The sequence below is a fragment of the Bombus terrestris genome, chromosome 7, assembly GCF_910591885.1.
Source record: "Bombus terrestris chromosome 7, iyBomTerr1.2, whole genome shotgun sequence".
NCBI classification, from domain to species: domain Eukaryota; kingdom Metazoa; phylum Arthropoda; class Insecta; order Hymenoptera; family Apidae; genus Bombus; species Bombus terrestris.
In genome coordinates, this window is record NC_063275.1 from 8,788,449 (window position 1) to 8,814,578 (window position 26,130).

Sequence of the window (26,130 nt, forward strand, 5' to 3'; positions counted from 1 at the left end):
TCAATTAATTCGTTATGTAGCTCCGCTTGGTGCGATTACATTGAAGGAGTGGATTTACTTTTGTTGTAAACAATCGCATAAATATTTGATACTTCATTTCAATGAGGATTAAGACACATGTAAATTATTACAATAAAATATACTATCAATAGGTTGAATGGAACTAGTATAAATTATAAATTTATTGTGCGAAAAAGGTCTAAATTCTGTCTTGCGAGAACGATGCCAAAATGGGTCTACATTTTCTAGTAAAAGTTTAGAAAAAATATCAATTGTTTCAATCGTGTGAAAAAAAATGTACAATACATGTATTTTTATATATATTTAATTGTAGAATATAGAATATAGAATATAGAAAGGATGAGTTAAATGCATGCCCATACTTTAAGGGGTGAATGTACGCACCAGAATAAGCAGAAAACGTCATATGAACACATGCCTTACGCACCATATTTTTCAAGTTAGGTATAAATAATTAAAGAAAATGTTTGTGAGTTTTCCTCTTGTTTCGCTTTTGCCGTGGCTTCAGAATATTCAGCTTCTTCGCGAAGTGATGGATAGGCTGAGGTGGATGGCCGTCATGACCTAAATTCATTAAGCTTTTGTTTCTGAAGCCATTTCCAATCTATTGTGTATTCAACGCAGGTGAACAATGATCTGCGAAGACGGATACAAAATGGATTTAAGACTGTTTGAAGAATTCTTGGTATTTTCGAGCGAGTATGGAATATGGAATTCTTAATGTTAAGATGTATAGTGGCATATGTTGTGGCACGAGACGTACTCCACGAACATTTTCTGTAATAGCTGCCTATAATTCGAGAGCTAAGGTATATGCGACTGTCACGTAGGAGACACAGAAATCACGAAATTAACAGATCACCGGTGATCTTCTCGAGTCGTAGATTAAACATTTCACTAAGGTGAAAAATTTGAACTTTAAATATGGTAGTAAAATTTATTGAATATATTGAATATATTGAATGTTATAATAAAAAGGGTGTTGAGTGTTGATTTGGGAGGGTTCTTCTACTAAAGTTTGATCCTTCTGGAGGGCTTATCGTCGGGTGTATATCAGACGCGGTTATTCTCTTACTATCTGATTATTGTTTCGATGGCAATGTCACGCAGGATGTTCTGTCTACCTTATTACTGCTTCTAAGCGTGTGACACGACATATGTTCATTACTTCATCAGTGTGTAGGTTCACCTTCTGAAGTATGGACATGCGTTTATAACTCATCCTGTACACTATGAATACATATAATATTGTATTATACTGAAGAGAAAAAGGTCAACAATTGTTTGTCTTAAGTCAATCAAGACAATTTTGATTAAACCATTTTCAATGAAAAAATATCCAAAATATTAATTTTAGAATTATGTAATCCCTTTATATTAGTTTAGGAAGTACTTCACCTCTAAAGTAAATATAAAGTTAATTATAATATTAGCATTAAAAATATTTTACGTACTAAACATTCCATACAGTATTCACTTTAGGAAAAGTCTTATTTTCATTCTATCTTACTTTTATCAGATAATCATCAAAGTGTATTTAATTACCATATGACAATATTTCGATATAATCATAACACGTTATTGGAATAATTGAATTTTTCATATGATAGAATAACTTTGTTTTCACATAGAAATATGATACTAATTTTATATAATAAGAAGAAACAAAGACATAAATATAAAACAAAATTATAATAAAAATATAACAATTTCTGAAAGAAAAATATAAAATTTATATAAGAATTTAATAATTTTAGTTTTTCATTAATCGATATCCTGATAGTCGATATTTTGATAATAGAGCTTCTATTGTGCTTAAACGAAGAGTGCTTGTAGAAAACACTGTACTGTAGTAAGAAAGTATTAAAATTGAAAAACTTTTATTGGAAAATGTACTAATTGTAAAAATACTAATGAAAATACTGTAGTATGGAATTTAACTACAATCTCCTGTTCTAAATAGTTACTAGCAATGCTGAAAGATGGCGTCACAGTGTCGTCTCTATAGAGAAAAATATAACTGTCAATAAATTAATTGTTTCTTGGCTTTTGTCTATAGCATCTATATAAATAAATAGCATCTATCCGAATGAATGAATTTCTATTTTATGAATTTGGATTACATTAATGCTTAAGGACTTTCTTTCTCCTGAAAAACTTGTTTTTTGGCATTTGCAGTGTTTTCTATAAGAACTTTTCAAATATTTGTATACAATACTTCTACTAACTATTTGATTAGGATAGGTATTCAATTAAGATATACTGATATATAATCTTTTCTTGTAGGTAATGAGGAGAATCAAAGAGGGCTACAGACTAGACAGGCCAGAACACTGCAAGAGAGAGCTTTATAACATTATGTATTATTGCTGGGACAAAGATCCAGCATGTAGGCCATCTTTTGGGGAACTCGTCGGTTTAGCAGAAGGCCTTTTGCTCGACGAAACCGATTACATCGAATTAGACAGGTTCCCGGATCATTCGTATTATAACGTGCTCAATCTCAGCGGGGAGAAATTGTAAATGATGTACTCATAATAGTATATTAAGTGCAGTGGGTACCATTGACATTCGTTAATTATTCTCAAATAATAAAAATCGTGTACAGCTTTAAAGTATAGCTAATAAATATTATTCAGTTCGAAAGATTTTATTGAATCAAGTACAGAATACTAAAATTTGATTTTCAAAAAATTGATACCTGCGTTATTTCGTCAAACATGACTGATTTGTATGAATGTTCAATATTATAATTAGGTTTGTAATTATAATTGACCTGATTATATAGTTTTTTAAGTCTTTCAGTCTGTAAATACGCAAAACAATTTATAAATCTATTTTGTTATCATGACTGGTTAATGAAATCCAATAATTGTACATAAATTCATTACCAATATAGGTATTTCAAAACCAGTTTACACTGAAGTTAAGTTAATCACCTGAATTATGCCAAGTTGTATATAATATAACAAACGAAACTTCTGGACATTTCACACGTTGAATGAATTACAACTATGGAGTCAGAGATCAAATAAATTTTTAACTTATATTCGCATTAAACTTTACGCACAAATAAGCATATTATATCCTATAAACTATATGAAAAGAAACGGTATGAAATTCAATAATTGAATGCACACTACTGAAAACGTTATGTACTAGTTAAGAAACAATTACTCAAATAATGAGAACATTTTATATATCGTCGTTCAAGTTTGACAGTGATGCAATTGCAAAACAGTGATTTTTCAGGAGACGGGAAACGCTAATTTTATTTATGAAAGCTTACAATTAAACAACGAAGGAAATATTTTATTATGTTGATAAACAATATTGTTTGCATCCTATAATTACTTTTAAATAAATATATTATTTTGGTCAGAATAAATGTCTACGATGCAACTAACACTTACGTCAATATTACTACAGAGTGCGACAGCAATAACAAATATCTCTGTAACACTCAACGTCACTTACGGAAAGGACCATTCGTTTATATGGACGTGCGCGCATTTAATAACGACTATTTCGTTATTAAGGAGAAATTGAACTTTTGATTGATGCGAGCGAGATCGATAAAACTGTTGCGGGATAAATTGTTGCTACTGCACTCATAGCCTTACTACCATCAGTGGTCCGGAATATTCAGAAAATTATGAAACTTTCATACTGAAGAGATTAGGTCCTGATATATCTGAGACTAGTAACGTACTTACCTTAAAATTTATAAATTTGCAATTACGTCATTACTGCGTTGCAACAGCGATATATATTGGTGCAAATTGTACATATGTATTAAGTAAGATTTTTTGTAAGTTATTGTATAGTTATTTTTTATAAAAATAAATCACTCAGTACTGCAATTTGTTTCTTGATGTAGCCATTGAATTGTGGCAAATGAATGCAGGTAGGCATTCCAATCAGCCAGTATCTCTGCCAACATCATAAATACACTCAGGGTAAAAGACAGTTGAGAATTGAACAGTTGAATGGTCAGTTATGGTGGTTAGCCCAGTCTTAACGCGCAAACAATGCAAACCGTGAGTACCGTAATTAATCTGAATATCTGTCACAATTGTGTTCTGAAATATCCAAAGTTGAAACTCTATTCCGTTTATAAAATCGCGATATTTATGAAAAGCCTATAAAATCGATACTGCACAAACTTCAGATTTAATATTCCAATAAAAAATGATAAAGTTTTAAAAAGATAAGTTTGGGAACCCTCCTCTGAATGCCTTTCCTTGCATTATAACACAGCATCTCCTTGAACGTACATTTAAGTATGTTTAAAGCAATAAAAACAAATATAAGTATTTTTAAACACATTTATTGAATAGAAAATATGAGAAAAAAATTACATTAATTTGGTGTTAAATTATATCAATAATGAAAAAAATATTTATGCATTCATTTTCTGTGTATTAAAAATTTACTTTTCAATCATTTTTTGTAATTTTACACACTTTTATTTATACAAGAACGATAATAAGCTTTTAATGGTTTGAATCATGACACTTTTTAACATAATTACAAAAGCAGCTTTCTTCAAGACTCTGGACTCAAAAGAATGTAACAGCAAAGATTATTTGCCATTAGAATAATAAGTTGACAAAGTATTTGGCAGTAAAATAAATGGACTGACAAAGAGTATTTGCCACGAAGTAAAGGGTGATGATCAATTTAATAAGTTTAGTAAATTTTCTTCAACAGGTAACTACTCCACGTTGCCAACTCTCAGAGGTAGGGAACGATCTGTGAGAGCCTGTAGGGGAATTTCGTGAGTTTTTCCCAGCGATCATCACACGCATGAAGTGTCCCTCCTGTTTCTTCCTCCTTCCCTCTGTTTCTTCCCCCTCCACTTTGCCTCTTCCCCACTCTCTCCCCCTTCCCTGCCCTCTCCCCTCTACCACTCTTTTTTCAAACCCTCACTTTTTTCAACCTCACAAGAATAAAAAATAATCTACCAATTACGTTCAATGTTATCAGCACATTTTCAGGACAAATGAAGAAAAAAAGGCAATACTGTTTAGAAGTACCGCGTATGAGTAGCTTAATTACTGTAATGTAAAAGATGTACAAATCCTACAGCAAATATTGTGACTACATCGTGCCATCGCGTTACGACACGTTTGCCAGGGCCACTTCTCAACTGAAATTCTTTGTTTATTGAGAATGTAACATACGTAATTTGTATTTTCTTGGACAATAAACGTTATATTAAAAGAATCTTTATGAAGTGCGTACCAATGCAAACACCTGAAACCATAACCGTTACAGGCAACTGTTAACGAATAACGACGAAATAAGTGTTCAATGGCTTCATAGTTATTTTGACTTATTTTATTGAGTTATTTAGTACTCGTAGCTATGGTATTAGAAAAGTCAGAATCTCTTGTGTTTATAAATATAAACGTATAGAGACATAAAAATATAAATATAAAAATACAAAACATAAGCAATGTATAAAGAGAAGAGACCCTGTATAATGAAACGCGAAGAATATCTGTGCTTAACAAGGTTCAAATGAGAATTCTGTAGATAATATCTTTCCTATTTTTATTTTATACGAAATATTCATTGAATTTCTTGTATTTATTGGAAATACAAAAGATAGACTTAAAGAAATACATGTTTAGTTGGAAATATTAAGAAGTTAAAATTTGTTTAAAAATGTTTTTTTGTAATTTGGAATATATTAAATCGGAAGATGGAATTATTGTAGTACAATGTGGGTAATTTAGAAGCATATATAGTAAGGTCTACAGACCTTATTTATTCGATAATCTACAGATTATGCAAATGCGATAATTGGAAAAAGGAGATATCTCAACAAATGACTGTAATCAGAAGAGTTCTTCAATTTAACTGTCGTAGTCGTAGTACTTAAATTAAATCTTAGTTACAATAAATATTATTTAGTTTTAATATAAAGACCCATTTGTTTATTCCGTAAAAATCAATTATTAACAAGACACTTGTCAAGGTATAGTTTATACAAATATCTGTTATACAAATAAAATTTTAATTAAAAATAAAAGATACTTTGTTGATATTAATACCTGTTGTTATTTTTATGTTCAGAGGTAGGATCACATTAGCTATTACTATGTTTCACGGATAAATCTATCGCACCGCACTGAGCCGAAAAGAACCTTTTTGCACGCGCTTACATACTAGGGGAAAAGAAAACAAAGGAAACAAAAGAAGTATCTGGAACTATCGATCGATTCTATTGATTGCCTCTAGAGCAATCTTCTAGTTCCTTTTGTAACTAGCGCATCCGTACGTGGAGGACGAGCACGAACTCACGTTGCTATCTTCAACAATACCTTTCATAATGTTTAGTCCAACTTTTTATGATGAAAAAATATAATTTCAGCGATTTTAGTAAATTTATTAATAATAATAAAAAAATGTAATGAGAATTTCATATACGTATGTATGTATATGTGGAATGACCCGTACTACAATATCAAAGATATTGAGCCATTGAAGAACAATTTCCTTTCCTTTAACATTGTTCGTGAATTTTATTTCGGTGGGGCTGCAGTAAACATGCTAAAAATAAAATTAATAGATGATGGCATTATTAATTTCTGAAATCCATTTACAATATTTTCATAAAATTCTTGTGATTTTGCAATTTCCTTGATTTTATTCAATAAATAAACATAAAAACAAAAGATATAATCTATAATTGGACTAAACTAAAACGTGAAAATACAAAAAAGAATTTTAATTAAGTAATTAATAGCGTTAAGGGTAAATTTTCTCAATATTCATTTTTGGAGTACTCTGGTGAATATACATCTTTAATATATTTACGTAAATAATTTGTAAAACAAAAATATAAATCTCGAGTTTCCGGTAATAATATATATGTAGTAATATTTATTAACAATTATTTGATTAAATTTTATTACACAAAATTATATTGTTTATCTTATATACATTATTATATTATATTATATAAATATTATTGCATTAATTTATATATATAAAATAATATAGTAGTGTATATAAAATAAACAATATAGTTTCGTGTAGTAAAATTTAATCATTGTTAATTTTAATACAAAAGGCTAGGATATATATGTAAATTTCCTAGCAAGGGATAGTTTCTATTAGGCATAAGAATATTTCCAACACGTAATAAGCCGTTCAAACGTGATACTAACTTATAATTTCTTGTAAATTCTGCAATTAGTAAGCATAATATCTTTTGCAAGATAAGATAGGTAGATTGATAAAATGAAATATTGATATTCGATGTAGAAAATTCTGCTTATTTGAATACAATTTTATTTAATATCCGATTAAATGAACTTTTATCGATTGAATCCATTTATCTGTATGTGAATTCATATTGTATAAACGAAAAATCATATGAAGTGGAAATAATTGATAGATGTTTATTTTATATGAACACAAGTTATAGAGTAGCTTATCTTTCAACAAATTTACATAAGGAAGACAGTTCAATGAAATGATAAGAATAACCGGTCAAAATGTAAAGTAAAATATGTCTCCGATCATGACGCAAAGAAATATTAAATTGATTGATTGTATCTTCCACAATTTACAAGAGTCTAAATCAAATCGTAATTGCAGCTCGAGCACATACGTTGAAAAGTCCATATGTATACAATTTGCTTCATTAATTTCGTCACTTTCTTAGTGTTTATTATACGCACAGAAGAGAAATCAGGTAAAGTATATATTTTTTCTTCACGCGAATGATCTTCCCGATGAGTTATTGAATATAACTCATATCGCAAATTTTTGTAAAGCAAGAATACAAGATATACGCTTCAATCATTAAATATTATTCTCTATTTAAAGTTGGAATAATTAACGAAATTAAAATCGTCTTCAATGTATGAAAAATTTTAGCATCATTATTTTTTAATTTCGAATATATTCCGATTACTTTATTGAATAATTTGTCAGAATTGAACGAGCGTCCTTGAGAAATAGATATAGTGACAATTTGCTTAGTTTTCAAAATATTAATAGATGCAATGGTGTGCAAATACTTTTTGTAGATATTGAATAAGTAGTACATAATAATTATACGAACTACATATACTACTATTTTACAATGCTAAAACAGGTTTTTAATTCGTAACTAAATTATAATATTATTAAACGTATTTTTAGATCTCAAGTACGTATGAAATACATAAGTACTTACGTAACGTTACTCCTGGGTCCTGTATACAAACACCACACGTGATCGCGTAGCAGACGACGCAGCGTACGGTCAGTATCGGGGTATCGGCTTTTATGCACGGGAAAGCTGGACAGTTCGTCAGTATAATTGATTTTCTCGTATGCGTTAGTCTTAAGTGATCGCATTTAGTAAAGTAGTCACGATCTAACTCGAAGCTTAGACTGCTGGAATATATTATGGAGCAAAGTAAAAAGTTACCTTATTCGCATTCCGGTGACAAGGAGGAAGATGAGGTTAGATTATGTTTCATTATGAATCATGGAGAATAAGGTTAAGAAATGTGTCAAAATGACAAGAACGAATTTCGTATATCATATTGCGTATGATCGTGTTTTAATAATTTAAAGCGAGTATAATCTTTTGTAGATATTATTGCTACCACTTACTTACATTCTCCAAATTCCTGGAAAACAAATCAGGGCCAAATTAATACAAGCTTTCAATTATTGGTTAAAAATACCGCAAGATAAATTCCACGCTGTCGGAGATATTATACAGCTACTTCATACCTCCAGTCTCCTGTAAGTTTACGAATCATATATATTTTGAACATATAAATTATCAACCAACATCTTCCCGTTTTTTTTCGATATTTCCCTCTTATCTTATTACATTAAAAATGAAAGGAAAAGATTAATTATTGTAGTATTTACAAAATATTTATTTATTAATATTTCCAGAATTGATGACATTCAAGATAATTCAGTTTTAAGAAGGGGCATTCCTGTAGCTCATAATATTTATGGTGTAGCAAGTACAATAAATGCTTCAAATTATGGTTTATTTATCGCTTTAGAAAAAGTAATGGCTTTAAATCATCCTGAGGTGAACATGCTGTATAAAAATTCTTCTATCTTTATTGTAGATTTTAATATTAATAAAATTATTTTAATAATATTAAAATTGATATTAGGGTACACAAGTATATTTACAGCAGTTATTAGAACTTCATAGAGGTCAGGGTATGGAACTATATTGGAGAGATAATTATATGTGTCCCTCTGAAACAGCATATAAACAAATGATAATGCGAAGTAAGTTTTACGTAAATTATGTTAATTAATTTCATGTGATTTCAATAACATATTTTTTCATTTTTTCTTATAGAAACTGGTGGGCTTTTTAATATGGCTGTACGATTAATGCAATTATTTTCTGACTCTAAAGAAGATTACGTATCATTAGTTAGTATGTTAGGACTCTACTTCCAAATTCGAGATGATTACTGTAACCTGTGTGTAAAAGAGGTAAGTTTCTAGATCTAATGAATAAGTTGATATATTGTGATATTGTGATATATATTAATAAATTTTATAGTATGCCCTTAACAAAAGTTATTGTGAAGATCTCTCAGAAGGAAAATTTAGTTTTCCCATTATACATGCTTTACGGACTCATCCAGAAGACAGACAAATATTAAGTATCCTTGACTCAGAGATGTTATTTTTAAGATATATTTGAATATTATTATTCCTTAATTATTCTTAATAAAGATATTCTTAGACAACGCACTAAGGATAACGAGGTAAAACGGTATTGTGTTAGCTTGCTAGAAAAGTTTGGATCTTTTGCCTACACAAGAACCGTATTGGAAGATATGGACAAAGAAGTAAGGAAAAAGATTCAATGTCTAGGTGGAAATCCTTTATTAGTACGAGTGTTAGATGAATTGATGAGCTGGAAACATCATGATTCTTAGCAACATTATAAAAATGATAAAAAAGAAGCACTTTGATTATATTTTACCATTTTCAATTATGTATATACGTATCTAAGTTATGTATATTTCATGTTTTCTATGATTAGTAAATATCTGTTAAGACCAACAATCTTATATCTTCTAAGAGAAAAAAGTTATAGAGGTGCTTCTAATTCTTTTTCTTTGATATGTAAATAATACATATCATTAATGATTAGATTTATTTAAAAATTTATATATAAAGGGTAATAGGTCTTTTTTTCCCTTTGGTCATTTATTCGGTCATTATAGTTGAAGTTCAAATGCTAATTGCTATATAGAGTATACTACATGAAAATAGTAACGTAACATATTAAATTTTGTAATGCAAAATGCACTGAGTGAAATACTTTCCAGTAATACAAATTACATAGTGTTTTAGTATAACTCTGTTGGCATTTTTTTAATAAGTAAATATTTATAAGTATGCAGGCACATATTTACTTTTTAAATTAAGATCGTTGTTATGATTTCATATGTTTTTTACAAACAGTACAAATGTAGATTACTAGTTTTGCTAAACATGAAACTTAATAATTTGAGATTATTTTCAATTGCATTTTAATATATATTTCATAACAGAAAACTGTATATTGATTCTGATGGAATATTTTTAACAAAAGATTATCTCGATCATGGTAAATATCTAAAAAAAGCTTAAGAATATTTTAAGAATATTGTATTTATGTGGGTTGAACAATTAAAAGAAAAATGAAGTTAATTTATTATTTTATAGAATTACTAATATGTTTATTGAATAAAGTGATCACCATTACTGTATGATATTCTTTATGTATTCGGAATGAAATAGTGATAATAAATAAATCTGAATTTTCTTGTTATGAATGAAATGAAAGTTATACTAAAAAAGTAGCGAGAAATGATTTTAGCAATTACGTTTTTGCAAACTTTTATCATCATGTACAATAATTTAGTAAGTGCATTGAATAATATTGAATTTATAATTAGTATCAACTGCTTGTATGTAAATTTTACCACTGATTTATACCTTATGGAATCATACATTGTACGAATTAGTAATGTGATATACACAACATGTAATATTGCATACAAAACCATTTGTAACGAATAAATACATATATCTTCATTAAATTTAAGCAACACATATACGGGGTGTCCCATTTTAATCTCTCCAGGAAAATATATCGGGAGATATGAGAAATGTAAAAAAAATGTTTCAACAGAAAGTTGTAGCATATTGAGCAGGACAGATTGCGTTGTCATTGTAATTAACCTAGCAATTACCCCAACCTAACCCCAACCTAGCAATGATACCGAAGAATCTTCTCGAGGTTAACTTTGAATGTTTTAATTAGAACCTAACAAATCTTGTTTGGGTTTTCCTGAGATTTCCGATTCTAAGGTATTTTCGGGACCTGTTCGATCCGACCCGACCTCTTTCCAATCTGTCCCGAACATTGGATTACAAAAAGATATAAAATCTTACAAAAACATTATGTTTTGAATAGAAAATCGGGTTCTAAAATAATGGTACCCGAATTTATGCGTCGACAAACTTTCGGAATCCTGACCGGCAGCCGAAAGAAATTTTCGACTCGACTCGACCCGACCCGAGTTTATAATTTTGGATACTCGTCCTAATTGTAGTATTAATAAATACGTGGTATAAATGTTGTATAATACTGAGTATTAGAAATTTTTATTTTTACATAATAATCATTTGAATAATTGTATGTTGTACTAAGTATAATGATATAGGTGGGTTTATTTCTGTGTCTCCATTCGAGCAAGTAAAAATATAAATGAACACTCACTCATACAACTGTTAACAAATATAACAACATGTTGCATAAATAGTAAGTTATAACAAACAATTACAGTGTTTTTTTGAAGCTATTTAAATACAAACGTCTACTTTAGGCTCTATAAGCTATTATTATTTCTACAATTACATGTTTATAAATTAGTATGACACGCATAAAACTAAATGTGCCGTTTATTAACGAAATGTATCACATACTCTATTAATCACTTATATTATTATTCATCATGAATTTGAGATGATATTTTTCGTTACTATATTTTAAACGGTAATAAATTAAAAATTTTCGCATAATAAAGTACCAACATTTAATGCGATTTCATTGACATCGTTTTTCATTAGAAATTTTATTTTATCATTGTTTATTTTGAAATATAAAATTTCACGAATAAAAATTATTTTAAAAAAATTTATTCTTATTTTAAGCAAAAGATATAAAATTACATTCATATACAGGGTGGTTAGTAACTGGTTTTACAAGCGGAAAGGGAGTGATTCTACATTCTAGTGATTATTTTCGAGAAACTTAACTTAGAAAGTGTTCATAGCAATTTAATTAGAAGAGCAGAAGTATGTGTTCGGCAGAATGGGCAACATTTTCAGCAATTTTTGTAATAATAAACTTTATGATTACTTCATATTATTTCATTATGTATTCCTAATTTTCCGTTACGGAAAAACAAACTTAAACTGCAATAATATCCATCGAGACAGCGATCTACAGTGAGATCCGTTATAACGAAACGTGATACAGTGCACGCGTACCGAGCGAAAATTCAAAGTCAATTTTCTCGAAAATAAAGCCTCAAACGAAAAAATTTTATTATAAATTTTCGACTTCTTTTTTCGCGTAGAATCACCCCCTCTCCGCTTGTACCACCAATTACCAACCTCCCTGTATAAGTGAAGGATGTATAGTTTTGTTAAAGAAACGTTTTAATTCTATAATCTTCTCTATTATATGTAAGTTCTTTTAATCTTTATAAAATCATATATATTTATTTTATTAAGTAAAAGCTCTCAAATTTATGATTGTATTTCTTATCCATAACTTCTTTTTTAGAATGCATCTACATACATCGAACCTCTTTTTATATCGCTTTTCACACAAACTACAACCAATTACAATTAATCATTTAAAAACATCTATTAGTGATATATAAACAGAAATATCATATTATACCTCAGAGTACGACAGGCTGTTAACAGTTTTCTTTTAATTAACATTCGAACGAACGCTTAACGCAGTGCTCACACTTATCGAAAGGAACTGTGATCGATTAAAGGCCGATTTTGCAGGAATGTTCCCTTTCTCTATTCTACTTCAACAGTATATATCGACTCGTAAGAAATCGGAGCTACGCAAAAAGAAAACAATAAACCTCGAGCAACCTTCAATTTCACGTATTTCTGTTTTACTGCGTGGATCTTTGGTCGAATTTTTCAACGCTATTTGTAACTTGTTTCCGTTTATCCGCCCTCGAACATCACTTTTCGCCTGTAAACTTCGTTCAAAAAGTTCCACTGTTCCTATTTTTACAAACTTTCCAAACACGCAGACCTTTTCCTCTTCTTTCTGTATATTATGTTTTCGTAAAGACACCAGCAGCCTTTGTACGACGCGGAAAAAGCCAAAATTTTGGTGTTGCTTGCGAAACGCCAAAATCAGCAGCATTCCCTCTGTCCGCCATCAACGTCTAAGATACCGTTGCAATTTGACATGTCCTTTGTTCCGGTTCACTGCTCTCGTCCGATTCGCTCGCCCACGAGGGTTGACGTTCGTGTCATATTTCCCCGTCGCTATCTCCCACTCGGCCAGTTGGTCCTGACACGCCGTCGTCCAACACTTCCGTCACCTTGTACCATATACTTGCTTTTAGAAAACGATCTTTTCTTTGTAGTTGGGGAAACGAATTGATATTATGTAGGATAGGATAAATAAAACATTAGGAGATGAACTGAATGATAAATACCTTACATTTACGAAAAGACAGTGAGCGAGACGGCAAGTGAGGACTAGAGGAATACTCTTTTTCACTCACCGTTACGCATTGCTGTATAATCTTATTTATACAGTTACAATAATTGCGGAAGGATTTAGAATAGTAATCATTTACAAAAATATTTGTTTTAAAATTCATTTTTTTCCAAAATAATAAAACATAATTTATGAAGACTCTTTTGAGCTATGTATGATATGAAAAACTATGTTACATAAGTGTTTGTCACTTTCAGCTTCGCAAACTTGGGCTGGAATCGCGTTCAAGCAACTGAAATGTGAAGACGTACTTTTTCTTTTTATTATTTAATTTGTACTTTACAATTTGTCCAGCTGAACATTTGGTCAATCTTTCTAACTTAATTGCTAAATAACATGTGGATGGCTACTCCCAGCGGGATACCATCTTCGAGTTTGACTATTTTATTTCTTTAGTGAGGTCAGTGGGGTGTTTTCTTTTTAGTTTTCTTTCTATGAGAGTTTTGCTCGCTTCAGCAGCCAGCTGGTTTGGATGTGTTACCGTTCTTTCCTTGTATGATATGTATTTACGTTTCTTTTTTCTAGTTCCAAGTAGTTATACCAAGTGCATACGTTCAGAATGTGAATTGAACATCCGTGTTAATCTACTGGCAATGAACAATTTAGAAAATTACCATCGTGAAACTCTTGAATGTAGGGTCCACGATACTGCTGAAAATAATCAAGTACTCACAGACAGATTAAGCTTCTTAGGACAGGAACCGATTCAATTACATGCATTCACTACCAAAAATGTTATATTTCCTAGCAAAAAACAAACTATCATAATCGATCCTGTTGAAGACGTCAATAAAAAATTACGCTTGTATCTTAGATAAAATAATTGACCAAGATGCTATATGATTTTGGAAGTCGAAACCGACGGAAACAAGTAAAATCTAGAATAAATCTTAGTAGCAATTTCGAGGCTAACAGAAACGATTCAGAGAACATAGACGAATTACAAAAAATAAAAACTATTGTCAACAATTTAGTTACAAATTTTAATCGCATCCCGATTGGTGAACGTCCTTGCGTAGACGAAGAAATAATACCATTTAAAGGAAAGTGCTGCTTAAAACAATACGTGCCCAGAACACCAAAGAAATGGGGCTATAAGGCTTTTTTATTGTGCGATTCGACTCGATTTCGACTTCGATTTATATCAAGAACGAAAAAGGAATCAGTAGGAAAAGAGGACGTCCTAGTTCAACTTCAGTGGATAAACAAATAGAACAGAAAAAAAGAAAGAGGACTAAGTGCAACAATTCCACCGAAAAACGTGCGAAAGGATGAAATAGCGCATTGGCCAATCTTTTCGGATAAGAAAGGAAGTTGCAGAAGGCTGGAATGCAAAGGGATACCAGCGTAACCGTCGTACGCCGTTGTGACTCCAAAGTTACAAAGCATAATCGTTATAATAAAATCGTTGAAACTATTAAATTCATCGTTAACTTGTATTCAGAGATATACAGGGTGGTTGGTAATTGGTGATACAAGCAGAAAGGGGGTGATTCTACGTGAAAAAAGAAGTCGAAAATATAGAATAAAAATTTTTCGTTTGAGGCTTTGTTTTCGAGAAAATCGGATTTGAATTTTCGCTCGGTACGCGTGCACTTTATCACGTCTCGTTATAACGGATCTCACTGTAGATCGCTGTCTCGATGGATATTATCGCAGTTTAAGTTTGTTTTTGTCGTAACGGAAAATTAGGAATACATAATGAAATAATATGAAGTAATTATAAAGTTTATTATTACAAAAATTGCTGAAAATGTTGTCCATTCTGCCGAACACATACTTCTGCTCTTCTAATTAAATTTCTATGAACACTTTCTAAATCGATTTTCTCGAAAACAAAGCCTCAAACGAAAAATTTTTATTCTATATTTTCGACTTCTTTTTTCGCGTAAAATCACCCCCTTTCCGCTTGTACCACCAGTTACTAATCACCCTGTATATTTATTGATTGAGAAAGACCGAACATTTTGTTACTTAAATTATAAGTTTAAAATATTCCATCTTTTGTTCTATTTTTCAAGTTCAGATATTTAAATATCTTTTTTTTTTAGAAAAGTAAAAATATTTTACTTAATGTAACGTAAATAAATAAATGAGATAGTAACTTAATAATATAGTATATAGCAATAGAGTAACTTATGTAATTACACGTTACAGAGTCAATCGGTACCTCGGTAAAATATGATTTTCACGAGCAAACATTATCTTTACAAAGCGTGTTTACGTATGAAGAACTAAAGTTAAAAAAGTTGTCTACCTTCGTAAGATGTTTTAAGTATGTAATGACTGGCATTATTTTACATATACTTTGCAATATACTATGTAACATACTACATTGAAAAATGATAACTAATTGCATAGCAAAGTAAAAAGATTTTGAAAATCTTTTTATCAGAATATATTAGAATTTTATATCAATTGGAATATCAAAAAGGACTTATTGAATATGCATAAATGTATTGACGACAACATGTTAGTATAATTTAGGCAAATGAGAAGACTAGAAGAAATAGGGAATATTAATATAAATATTAATTTTGTTTCATTTGAAATCATCCTTGAAATTATAATTAACAGCAGCGTCTTTATTCATCATACGCAGCACTGAACAGAATTACAAGATATCTTATATTTAAAGGAAGAAAATATATATTTTATACATTTTATACATATATTGAATATTATGTATTATATTTGTATACAACAAAAAAGTTAGCGAAAGAAATGTTATAAATCTGAACTGACTTTAGCCGAACAAAATTACAAGATACTTGGCGCTTTTTTGTTTGTCGCTTTTCATATGGCATGGTAAGAAATTAATTTCTGTTTCTTCAAAATTGCTATTTGATGGAAACTTCGGTCTTGGACATAGAGAACGGTAAGTGGTGAGCCATAAGCGGTAAAAAAAATAATAACGCAGCCTATGTCAATGTTCCAAATGTCAATTTTATCGTTTACCGCGTATCGCTTATCGCTTTCTGTACGTTCAGTGTCTACGTCTCATGAATATTTTTTCATCGTTAAAAATGGCATTTTTCCATTTTTTCATCCAGTGGAATATTCAAATTTTTGCGTTTAATATATTTGCTTTCTTGTAGAATACAACGATTTATTTCGTATTCCTTTTAAAATTCGAAGTAACACTCAGAACTGCTCGTTTATCGCGTTCAGGTGTAACAGAAGGTCTCTCATTCCTTTTAGTTTTCCTATAAGCTCCTGGCGTTTTTAATACAACATATACCAGGTATGTAAATATGAAACCGGAATTTTTGTATAGAAAATACACGTTTATTGTATGAAAATGATTAAAAATATTTTATTCGAAGTATTGTCCATCGCTAGCTATACATTTTTCCCACCTGTCTGGCAATTGGTGGATGCCACGCCAAAAAAACTGTCACTCTTTTGAGGCAAACCAGTCGTCGAGGCATTTTTGTACATTTTCGTAAGAAGTGAAGTGTTGGTCAGAAAGTGCGTGTCCCATCGATGCAAAGAAATGGTAATCAGACGGAGCCAAGTCTGGTGAGTAAGCCACGTGCGAAAGTATTTTCCAACTGAACGCTTCGATCGTTTCCTTGACCGGTTTAGGCCGGGATAGGTTCTGCTACGGGTGTAGAACACGTCGCTGCTGGGCTACTGTGCTGTTTTCCTTCTCATTTTTGTATCGTGGAAGAAAAATCGGACTGCGACGTAACCTAAGGTTCGTAACCTAAGGCGCTAACCACTGCTCTGTCGTCGTCCGATACTACTTGGTATTTAGTGCCACCACAGAAATAAGGATGGAAAATTAATCAAGTACCTTATAATTTTGTCCAATCAAAGTCAGTTACATTTTACATACATCTTTTTCCCTAACTTTTGTATTGTATATCACATGAGGAAATTTTGTATGTTCATTGTGCAGATAATGCGTAACATAAAAACACCTTTATCCCTTAGAGTGCTATGAGCGCGTATATGCGTCTGGCGAAAGCTATCGGTGTGGACTAAGGACATATATATGCGTTTTCTGTAAGTGTCCGGCATGGACTAAGGACGCATATATGCGTTTGTCAATTTTTCCGAACACCTAGGCAGAAGTAATACTATTACGTTTGTGTGAGATAAATATAAATGCATTCCTTAGTAACGGCAGTAAACAAATGCCAATAATGCCTCGTTATAACAGTTGTTTACCTGTTTCGCGGACAGTCGCATCTAATTATCAAGAAGAAAATGTGTTGTTTGTGTGAAAAATAAGAGAATGCAGAAAATGCGATGTCGGATTATGTATCGATAATTGTTTTGAAATTTTTCACACACAACTGAATTATTAGCTTGTGTTATATTTACTAAATTTAGTTTTATAGTTTATCGTTTTCTAGTTTATTACCTAAATTCTAGTTTATTGTAAATTTCAATGTTTATAATAAATAATTAATACTAAAAAATAACGCTCTTGAATCGTTTAATCTGGTGCAAAAGAATTACTATAACTTATTACGATTTGCGCTTTGAATAGTCAATCAACAGAGTTCAGTCTAGCGAAAAAGTACTCCGTCCACAGCGATCGTCAGCGCTAGCCGCGCGCCGTCCGTACGGACCGCATACGACGCGAGTATTCAGCACTCTAAGGGATAAAGTCGTGAGTATAAAATGTATAAAATGTACATTTTCTTCTTTTAAATAGGTCCAGTATACAAATATATATGTAAAGTGTCATAATTTTGTCCAGTACTGTACCTCTAGATTTTGTTCTAATATTACAATTATTCAAAACGTTATAAAGATTTGTTAGTAATTTAATTTTTACTTGTTTTCTTTATTCTGTTACTGAAAGTGCTTGATTTTTTAAAATAATAATTATTAGAAGTGTCTCACTACGCAATGCCATTTGAGAGAAATGATGATACAATTATTGAAATGTAATAAAATATCTAAAATAAGATTCAGTTAGAGAAATTTCTATCGAATTTATTTATAAATATTTTTTATATCTGTGGCTTGATGCAAGAAGCGTCCATGTTATATTTTTGCAGAAATGAGCTAATTGCGATATTGAGTTTATAAACAATTGTATATTATATATAAAAAACGACAATTTCAAATCTTATCTGGAAATGACTGTAATAGCATTTGTACACGCTAATGTCAAAATCTTTCGTAAAATAAATCTTCCGCAAAAAATGCCAAAATGAACATAAAACATACATAGCAAAAGTTTTAATTCTCTTCTGCTGTATTAGAAAGAAAGATTGAAATAACAGAGACTTCTGCGTTTGAAATTATTCGTACGTTAATTTTTTAACATATTTAAGTGCTAATCTCAACTTTATAAAGTGGTACTTCTTGCACCAAACTACAAATATAAACTTCCATCTTTGATATTTAGTGTTGTACTGTAACATCTTGTACTAGATATATAAATTAATCCAGCGCTTTCAGATTTACTTATACCTAGTTAATGTTTAGATTAGTGTAAGTAACTAGTGTCTTATGGTAATTGTAAAAAATCCTATTTATGTAATTTATATTAAATTTTAACATATGCAAGAAATACAATTTACGAATTTAAGTGATACTTGGATTGCAATTTATTACTAACGTACAATTGGAAAAATAATTGTTGAATTTTACATTACAACCTTCAAGAACTAATTATATTCGAGACAACTCGTTAGCAAAACGTATACATATTAAATACTTGTTTGTATCTTGCTTTTTTACATTCTACATGGAATTTATTGTATAGTCTATCCGAAGGTAAAGTAAAATAAAATAAAGGTAATAACAAATTTTTCTAAAAATGTAAAATAAAAAATAGATATGATTATGTGAAGCTACTAAAAATATAGTAAGGAAATTAATGCTAATATGGTGACTAGAAAATTAAGTTTATTTAAAATTTAGCTTCTCTAGCATTCTTCAGTGAATAAGTTGTTTAATAAACTAACAATGAAAAAGATCACTTCATGCTGTTTTGTAACCATTATTCTTCTCATAATAAATTGATTAACAAAATAATGATAGTCTGGACATATTTTCTGGACGTATTTATATTAGTGGCATATTGCGAGAAGTGACTTGCAATTTCTAAATATTTGATACGTTTTATCGTACTATTTGATCAATTTGATTCAGCTTGATAAATTTTTTATTATTAACCTAAAGCATCGAATGTACATATGGCCATCAGAATCCAAAATTTTTCGCGAAGAGGAATATCAAAATTACCCCTAAGCTTACCTTCTTAACTATCCAAGAACTTGGCATCAATCACATCTTAAGTTTTAGGAGACAACTACATATCTAATTTCAAATTATATATCCAAAAGACATAAAAAATCCTAGAATTTTTTTTAATCAAGCACGATAATACACAGCACCGTATATTTATATCTACGGAAAAAGTTGGCCATTTTCTATGCAAGAAGAAGACGATGTAGTAAAACAATGTATTATTAATCCTTAAACTATAAAGATAAGTATTTCATCGCCAAGTTTCTTACAAGATAGCAGGTAGAAAACGTCTTTCCATCTTTTTTGCCTAAAAAGATTATTGGGTACGAAAACCTATGTTTACAAGGATAGATATGTGCGTCAGTTTATCGTCAAACATGTGAAGCGAAACCTACAGAAGACGCAGAATACCCACGTTTACACTTTACCTATACATTTCATATAGGTAAATAATTTCGTTGACAAATTTATGTTGTGATTAAATTTACCTATAGATTATTACAATTATTATTTATATTTTTTGCATCAACGTTTATAATCAAACATTTATATTTGAACATTAAACATTTTTTATTTACGGTACCTTTAAAATTTACGGTTCTGTAGGCCGCAAATCCAAGCATTTAATTTGAATGAATAAATGCGACATACTTCTTTCTTATCAAAGTATGATCCTTAAACGTATTAATTTGCCGATGGATTTTTAGTTTATAATAATTCATTTAAAAATTATAATTGTTTATCCATACCAATGCACTTCACATGTTTTACTTTGTATTCTTTACAATAAGATGTATTTGAATAAAGTATTTTGCAAAAGTTTTATGATAATCTTAATTTAGGATATCTGAAGATGCTATGTAAATTTTGGGAGATTTTTTTTTAATACAAGAATTATCTACTGAAAAATGCACCGAACATGAAAAGACCTACGTTTACAGTTTCAGAATATGTAAAAACGTCTACAGTCTAAGAATGAAAAAAAGATCTCAAAATTAATCAGCTAGCGATAATCTCATCGCTTCAAGCGGCAATATCATAGCTTTCGACTCTGTCATTAACAATAACGGCAATAATGATATTATCGATAATAGGAGCGTCAGTAAATTTTCGGAATCTACGAGTGGAAAATCGGAGCATCTTAGGACAAAAGAATTTTATTCATATCTTCTAAAATCTCTGTTGACAATTCCGATAATGGAAAATCGGTATCCTCTGATCAAGAATAATACTATTGTAAAAAGCAGAGAACACTCTTATGTTAAAAGTAACAAGAAGCCCAAACGTAATCAATTATTAAATAGTTTTAGAAAAAATGGATGATATGTTTAAGGCTAACAAATAAAATTGATTAATAAAATTGATAACGATTTCATATTAAATTACGACCAATTTCAAAGTTTCTTAGAAAACAAATTCGGTGCAAAAAATCCGACCATTATTGTTAAAGAATATACTCTTAATATAAGCGACGATATATTATAAATATTAAAAAATTAAAATATATCTATCTGAAACACCATCTTGTAAACCTAAACAATGCCTGAATGAAGGTTCATTGAATTGCCTAATATTTAAGTTATAGTTAAGTTAAAGTCCTTTTATATCTTTTTCTAATCTCTTGGAATGTGGCCATTTGTTTTCTCTTTTCCTATCTTCATGTTATTACAATTTTATCAGTGGAATAGGAATGGTATATAAAACTTTGTACCTAATGAAATATCTGTGTAGTGATACTGAAATGATACTGAAATTGTTTTCTAACAGTAAAAGCAGAAGTAAACACCCTAACAGTAAATAACAACAAAAGATCAATCACATTAAATTGCACATTAACACGTTGACTGCCACGCGTGTAGCAGTACCAAACGTTCTCTGCTAGGTGCTCCCATCGATATTATAGTAATGCGAGTCGCTCATGCGGTGGTCTCAAGAATGATCTTTCGTTTCGCAATGATGTTCGCAACATTAACACCACTCGCTGTTGTTGAATATAACGAAGGAAAGTGTGGTATAGATTATTTCGACCAAGTGATTTTTTATGCCACCACAATTAGAAAAGGAACCAAATGGCACAGAAAACTTGGCATTCAACTCCTTCTGGGAATTTCTGTTGTAAACGCTTTGACGGTTTACAAAATTGCAACAAGGAAGAATATAAATATTAAAATATTTAGACAATTGTTAGTTGCAAAATTATTAGGGTTGTCTGAAAATACAAAAAATCCTTGTCTTCGCCGGAGTCGGCATAATATCGCCGTTCGGAAAAATGATTCCGGAAGAAGCATTAGATGAGCATGCAAACTATATTATGCAAATAAAAGACGTGGAATGGACGGAACAAAGGCACAAAAGAATTTGAAGAAAACAACAACTTATTGTCCAAATTGTTCCGACCAACCTCAGTTATGTATAGAATGCTTTAAAGTTTTACATTCTAAATCATTTTTTAATAAACCATTTTCGTATTACTTTTATAACAATTCAACAGTTTTATTATTATGAATATCTTTTCAAATACCTACGACGATCCTTCGCAAGTAGTCGAATAAGCCACACCCGAATATGGGTTACGCAGCTCGACCAGAAACTTTGCTGACACCGAATACGGGTGTCATGGCAGTCAACGTGTTAAATTAACATTAGATTAAATTTTTTTCACGTTATATGCTAAAAAGTTTAAAAAATTTATTCCATTTTTGAAATAATATATTTATAATATAGCTAATATACTTATAATTTCTTAATTTTTCTTAACTTTTTATTTTTATACAGTCTTTACCATTGTTTAATATATTGTTATTTCTATTGATATTACTTAAGAATTTCGCATTTTTGAATACTTCGTATCTTCAGTTTAAAATAAATGTTTGATTCAAATGATGTGTAGGATACATTACTAGAACAATAAAAGAATTAGCCACGTGTGTAGTAATATTTGTAATGATATTAAATTACATTTCCACGATAGTGACTCCAGGATTTTCAATTTCAATCTCCTAATGCAAAGGGCAGGAACTTACGTGTTTACCTCATTCACTTACCAAAACTTCTTCGAAGCGATCATAATTTTCGGGCCTAGTACTTAGAAGACTCTCGCCAACCGAATCCATAGCATTACTCATCTGGCAGGAACCACGGCCCATCAAAGCACTGGACGCAATATGCAGCAAGGATAGCACTGCCAAAAGTCCGGCTACGGATATAACAACAGGAGAAATAACGAGAAATATTTTTTTCATTTCGATCTGCTTTCGACGTTGTTATTTTGCATTAAATTCTTGCCAGGTTTCTTTCAACATCTCGTTGAATACCTTTACTCTTACCAGGACACAGAACGTTGCTATGTTGCTGATAAGAGTAATTTTTAACTTATTTTTTCTTATTTTTTAATCGATTATTTACAGTCTTATTAATCACTATGATACATTGTGTTCATAATTATAAAATCACTTGAAGTTTTCAATTTTTGTGTGGTTTATTCCATATCTTTATATTATGTTAATGTGATAAGAAACAAGGTAACGCGCGTTTAGAATTACATCCCATAAAAAGGATAGTTACATAAGTTAATGTTATTTGAAGATAGAGTAATTCATTTTTATTTGCCAATAGCTCAAACTTCATTTTAATTATAGTTAACTGTTCTTGTAGAAAACAAAGAAACAGCATTTCGACAACACAGTATAATTTCCGGGTAATTTAATTTTCTTTAATAAAGCAATGTTCAAATCTCATCAATACGTTACCCGAAACTGATTAAAAATTAATATGACCCATGACATTAATGACCAGAAAGTAGAAAACATAAGAGGGAAACGAGCGAAATATCAATCATTACAATAATGTGAATCGTTTTAGACAATTCAAAGATTTCAACTGCAACGAGGTGTATACGAAAAATATTTAAACATTTAGTTTGTCCAGTTACCCGCGACATAGGACAACCGAAGACTGTGCGGTTTCCATGCCAAAATACAGGATAGAGGTAGATAAAACAATGCTCTTCGCCAACCCCTCGTTATCGCCACCACTGCCGACCAGTAACACGAGCAAAGAGACTCGTCATTTCTGAAACAAAATATGTAGATGGTGTTATAGAGCTCCGTGTCATTTTCAACAAGAATTGTGTCTTTGCAAATTAGATTTATGGAAGCAATAAAGTGTGCTGATATAAATGTTATTTACGATTAAATTTAAAATAGAATAATTGTAATTATTTGAGTAAAAATGTGAAATATAAAAATATAATAGAGAATAAATTTATTCATATGAAAATTTGTATGATGTATATTATATGGAAATTTAAATTTATTTTTTAATTGTACCGTTTAAAAGGAATATAAGCTTTCATGTAATATATGGTTTATATGAAATTCTTGAGGAAGTTCTTCCAGTATCACTTTATAAGCTTCGTTTGAGTATCGTTTTATAGATTCTAATTTATGGTGCTATTGAAAATAATATTTTCCTTTGTGATATTAACACATTGCTGTTCGGATATGATGCAAAATTAAATTCTAATAGTTTGTAGAAAATTCAATACATTCAGAAAGCAAACTTGTAGGTAATGATAAATTACATAATTTTGTACTAATAATATGCAAGATAACCGCTTTTCGCTTGTTAATTTGTTCTAACTCGGGAGGTCTTTTTCTATATTGAAAATGTTTCAGGTAAATATTTACACTATAATTCTTTATCTATAAGTATATATTGAAAATATGGTAAAAAATATTATATATGTTAATTTTTTAAAAAGTTGTATACATGAAACGTATACATTTATTGAACTGGAATTTTAATTATACTTAATTAATAAAAATTCATTCATTTAAAGATCTCTGTCGTATATACTTTTTGATAGCACAAATTTCCTCCTTTATATTTTCTTTTAGTATGCCAACAACATATTTTTAAAAATAAAAACGAAAAATTAGATCTAATTAATAATTAATTATTAAATAATCTAACATAAGGATGAGTTAAATTGCAGTAGAAATAGTAAAAACTTTGTATATTTGAAAGAGTACAAGGTTCTAACTGTCATACTTAAAAAGTTAAAATAGTTCATATCGTATTTAAATATATTTCAACATCCATATTCAGTATACATAATAACAACTTGTATTTAGATATATTACTGTATGTAACGAGTAATGGAAATACTGGAAATAGAAACCGAAGAGGTAAATACGGGTTATTGCGGTTCCTTATTTTCTTGCAGATGACGTCTGGATAAATGGATAGAAGAAAAATGGACTTCCGCCACTAGGGGCTGTTTCCTATTTTATGTGCCGCATTGAATGTGTTAATTAAAACGTCCCTCATAAATTAAAAGGAAATCCATAAGAATGATAATAATAAACTATATACATGTACTAACATATTTATTGTTTAATCTTACTATTTATAAAATCAATTATTTATAATTTTGTTTGTAAGGAACAATGTTTACGATAGATGTTAAAATTAATACTTTTTTTAAATAAATAGAAATTAATAGTAAATTAAATTACATTGAGCTATGTTTCGTTCACATTTTAGTGTTTCTTATATGTTAATAGACATCTCATTAAAAATGAAACTGAATGTTTACGAATATTTTAGCTACGAAAGAAAGTATTATTCTTGACAATATTGATATGTAATGATACAAACAGTATTGAATCATGAGGGTTGGCAATAATATATAAATTAAACAACTAACTTTTTTGTTATGAATTGGATATGATATAAAAAAAAAACTAGTAAGTTTATTGAGATATGGAATAACGAAAGGAATGAGGTGTTGGTAAGAATTGACAATTTTTAGTACGTACAAAATTATTGATTAAATTTTGTTATTCATGAAATACTATTTATTATTAAATAACATCATTGTCAGTAAATATACGTCTTTTCAAAACCATTAAATTACGTTTCAATTTAACTCTAACATTTTATTGCACCAAATTGAAAGCTATTTTTGAAGTTTCCAACAAGAGAAAATAAAAATAATTAGAATGTAAAATTATATATAATAATCATAAATAAGTTAATGTTATTAAATAATAAATAATATTGAGGTAATG

The 26,130-nt window shown here is 29.9% G+C and overlaps 3 protein-coding genes and 2 long non-coding RNA genes across 9 annotated transcripts in view; 4 read left to right on the forward strand and 1 right to left on the reverse strand.

Moving 5' to 3' along the window:
* Positions 1-5,250, forward strand: part of LOC100645261 (tyrosine kinase receptor Cad96Ca) — a 70,416-nt gene extending 65,166 nt beyond the window's left edge. The window contains exons 8-10 of one of the 2 annotated variants that reach the window (XM_048407192.1): positions 2,308-3,820; positions 3,902-4,061; positions 4,735-5,250. In XM_048407192.1, coding sequence (XP_048263149.1) covers positions 2,308-2,544 — 237 coding nt within the window. In that variant the 3' untranslated portion in view covers positions 2,545-3,820; positions 3,902-4,061; positions 4,735-5,250. Of the gene's footprint in view, positions 1-2,307; positions 4,062-4,734 lie in introns of both variants that reach the window. The other variant, XM_003400556.4, reaches the window with a different exon arrangement.
* Positions 5,251-8,261: 3,011 nt separating this feature from the next.
* Positions 8,262-11,123, forward strand: LOC100646723 (geranylgeranyl pyrophosphate synthase-like). Of its 2 annotated transcripts, none has more exon segments than NM_001280918.1 (7): positions 8,262-8,490; positions 8,624-8,778; positions 8,938-9,082; positions 9,171-9,291; positions 9,365-9,504; positions 9,575-9,677; positions 9,751-10,495. In NM_001280918.1, coding segments are annotated over 7 exon segments (927 nt in total). In that variant the 5' UTR covers positions 8,262-8,433; the 3' UTR covers positions 9,957-10,495.
* A 1,745-nt stretch (positions 11,124-12,868) lies between these two features.
* LOC100645124 overlaps positions 12,869-26,130 on the reverse strand; it is a 253,887-nt gene continuing 240,625 nt past the window's right edge. For both annotated transcript variants that reach the window (XM_048407477.1, XM_048407478.1), the window contains 3 exons: positions 23,988-24,127; positions 23,101-23,252; positions 12,869-13,655 (listed from right to left, as the gene is read on the reverse strand). In XM_048407477.1, the coding sequence (XP_048263434.1) occupies positions 13,584-13,655; positions 23,101-23,252; positions 23,988-24,127 (364 nt within the window). In that variant the 3' untranslated portion in view covers positions 12,869-13,583. The remainder of the gene's footprint in view (positions 13,656-23,100; positions 23,253-23,987; positions 24,128-26,130) is intronic.
* On the forward strand, positions 16,507-17,222 carry LOC105665900. 2 transcript variants are annotated; one of them, XR_001098838.3, is made up of 3 exons: positions 16,507-16,645; positions 16,936-17,081; positions 17,164-17,222. It is a non-coding gene; the product is annotated as an uncharacterized LOC105665900 (long non-coding RNA). The 2 variants fall into 2 exon arrangements; XR_007224696.1 differs by having other exon boundaries at positions 16,588-17,081.
* LOC105665901 lies at positions 17,299-17,795 on the forward strand. Its single transcript, XR_001098839.2, has 2 exons — positions 17,299-17,359; positions 17,426-17,795. It is a non-coding gene; the product is annotated as an uncharacterized LOC105665901 (long non-coding RNA).

Bases quoted from the DNA above. Each gene is read 5' to 3' on its own strand.
- LOC100646723 (XM_048406986.1), top strand. The intron at 8,779-8,937 runs GTAAGTTTACGA...TAATATTTCCAG, and splicing joins CTTCATACCTCCAGTCTCCT to AATTGATGACATTCAAGATA. The intron at 9,505-9,574 runs GTAAGTTTCTAG...TAAATTTTATAG, and splicing joins GTAACCTGTGTGTAAAAGAG to TATGCCCTTAACAAAAGTTA.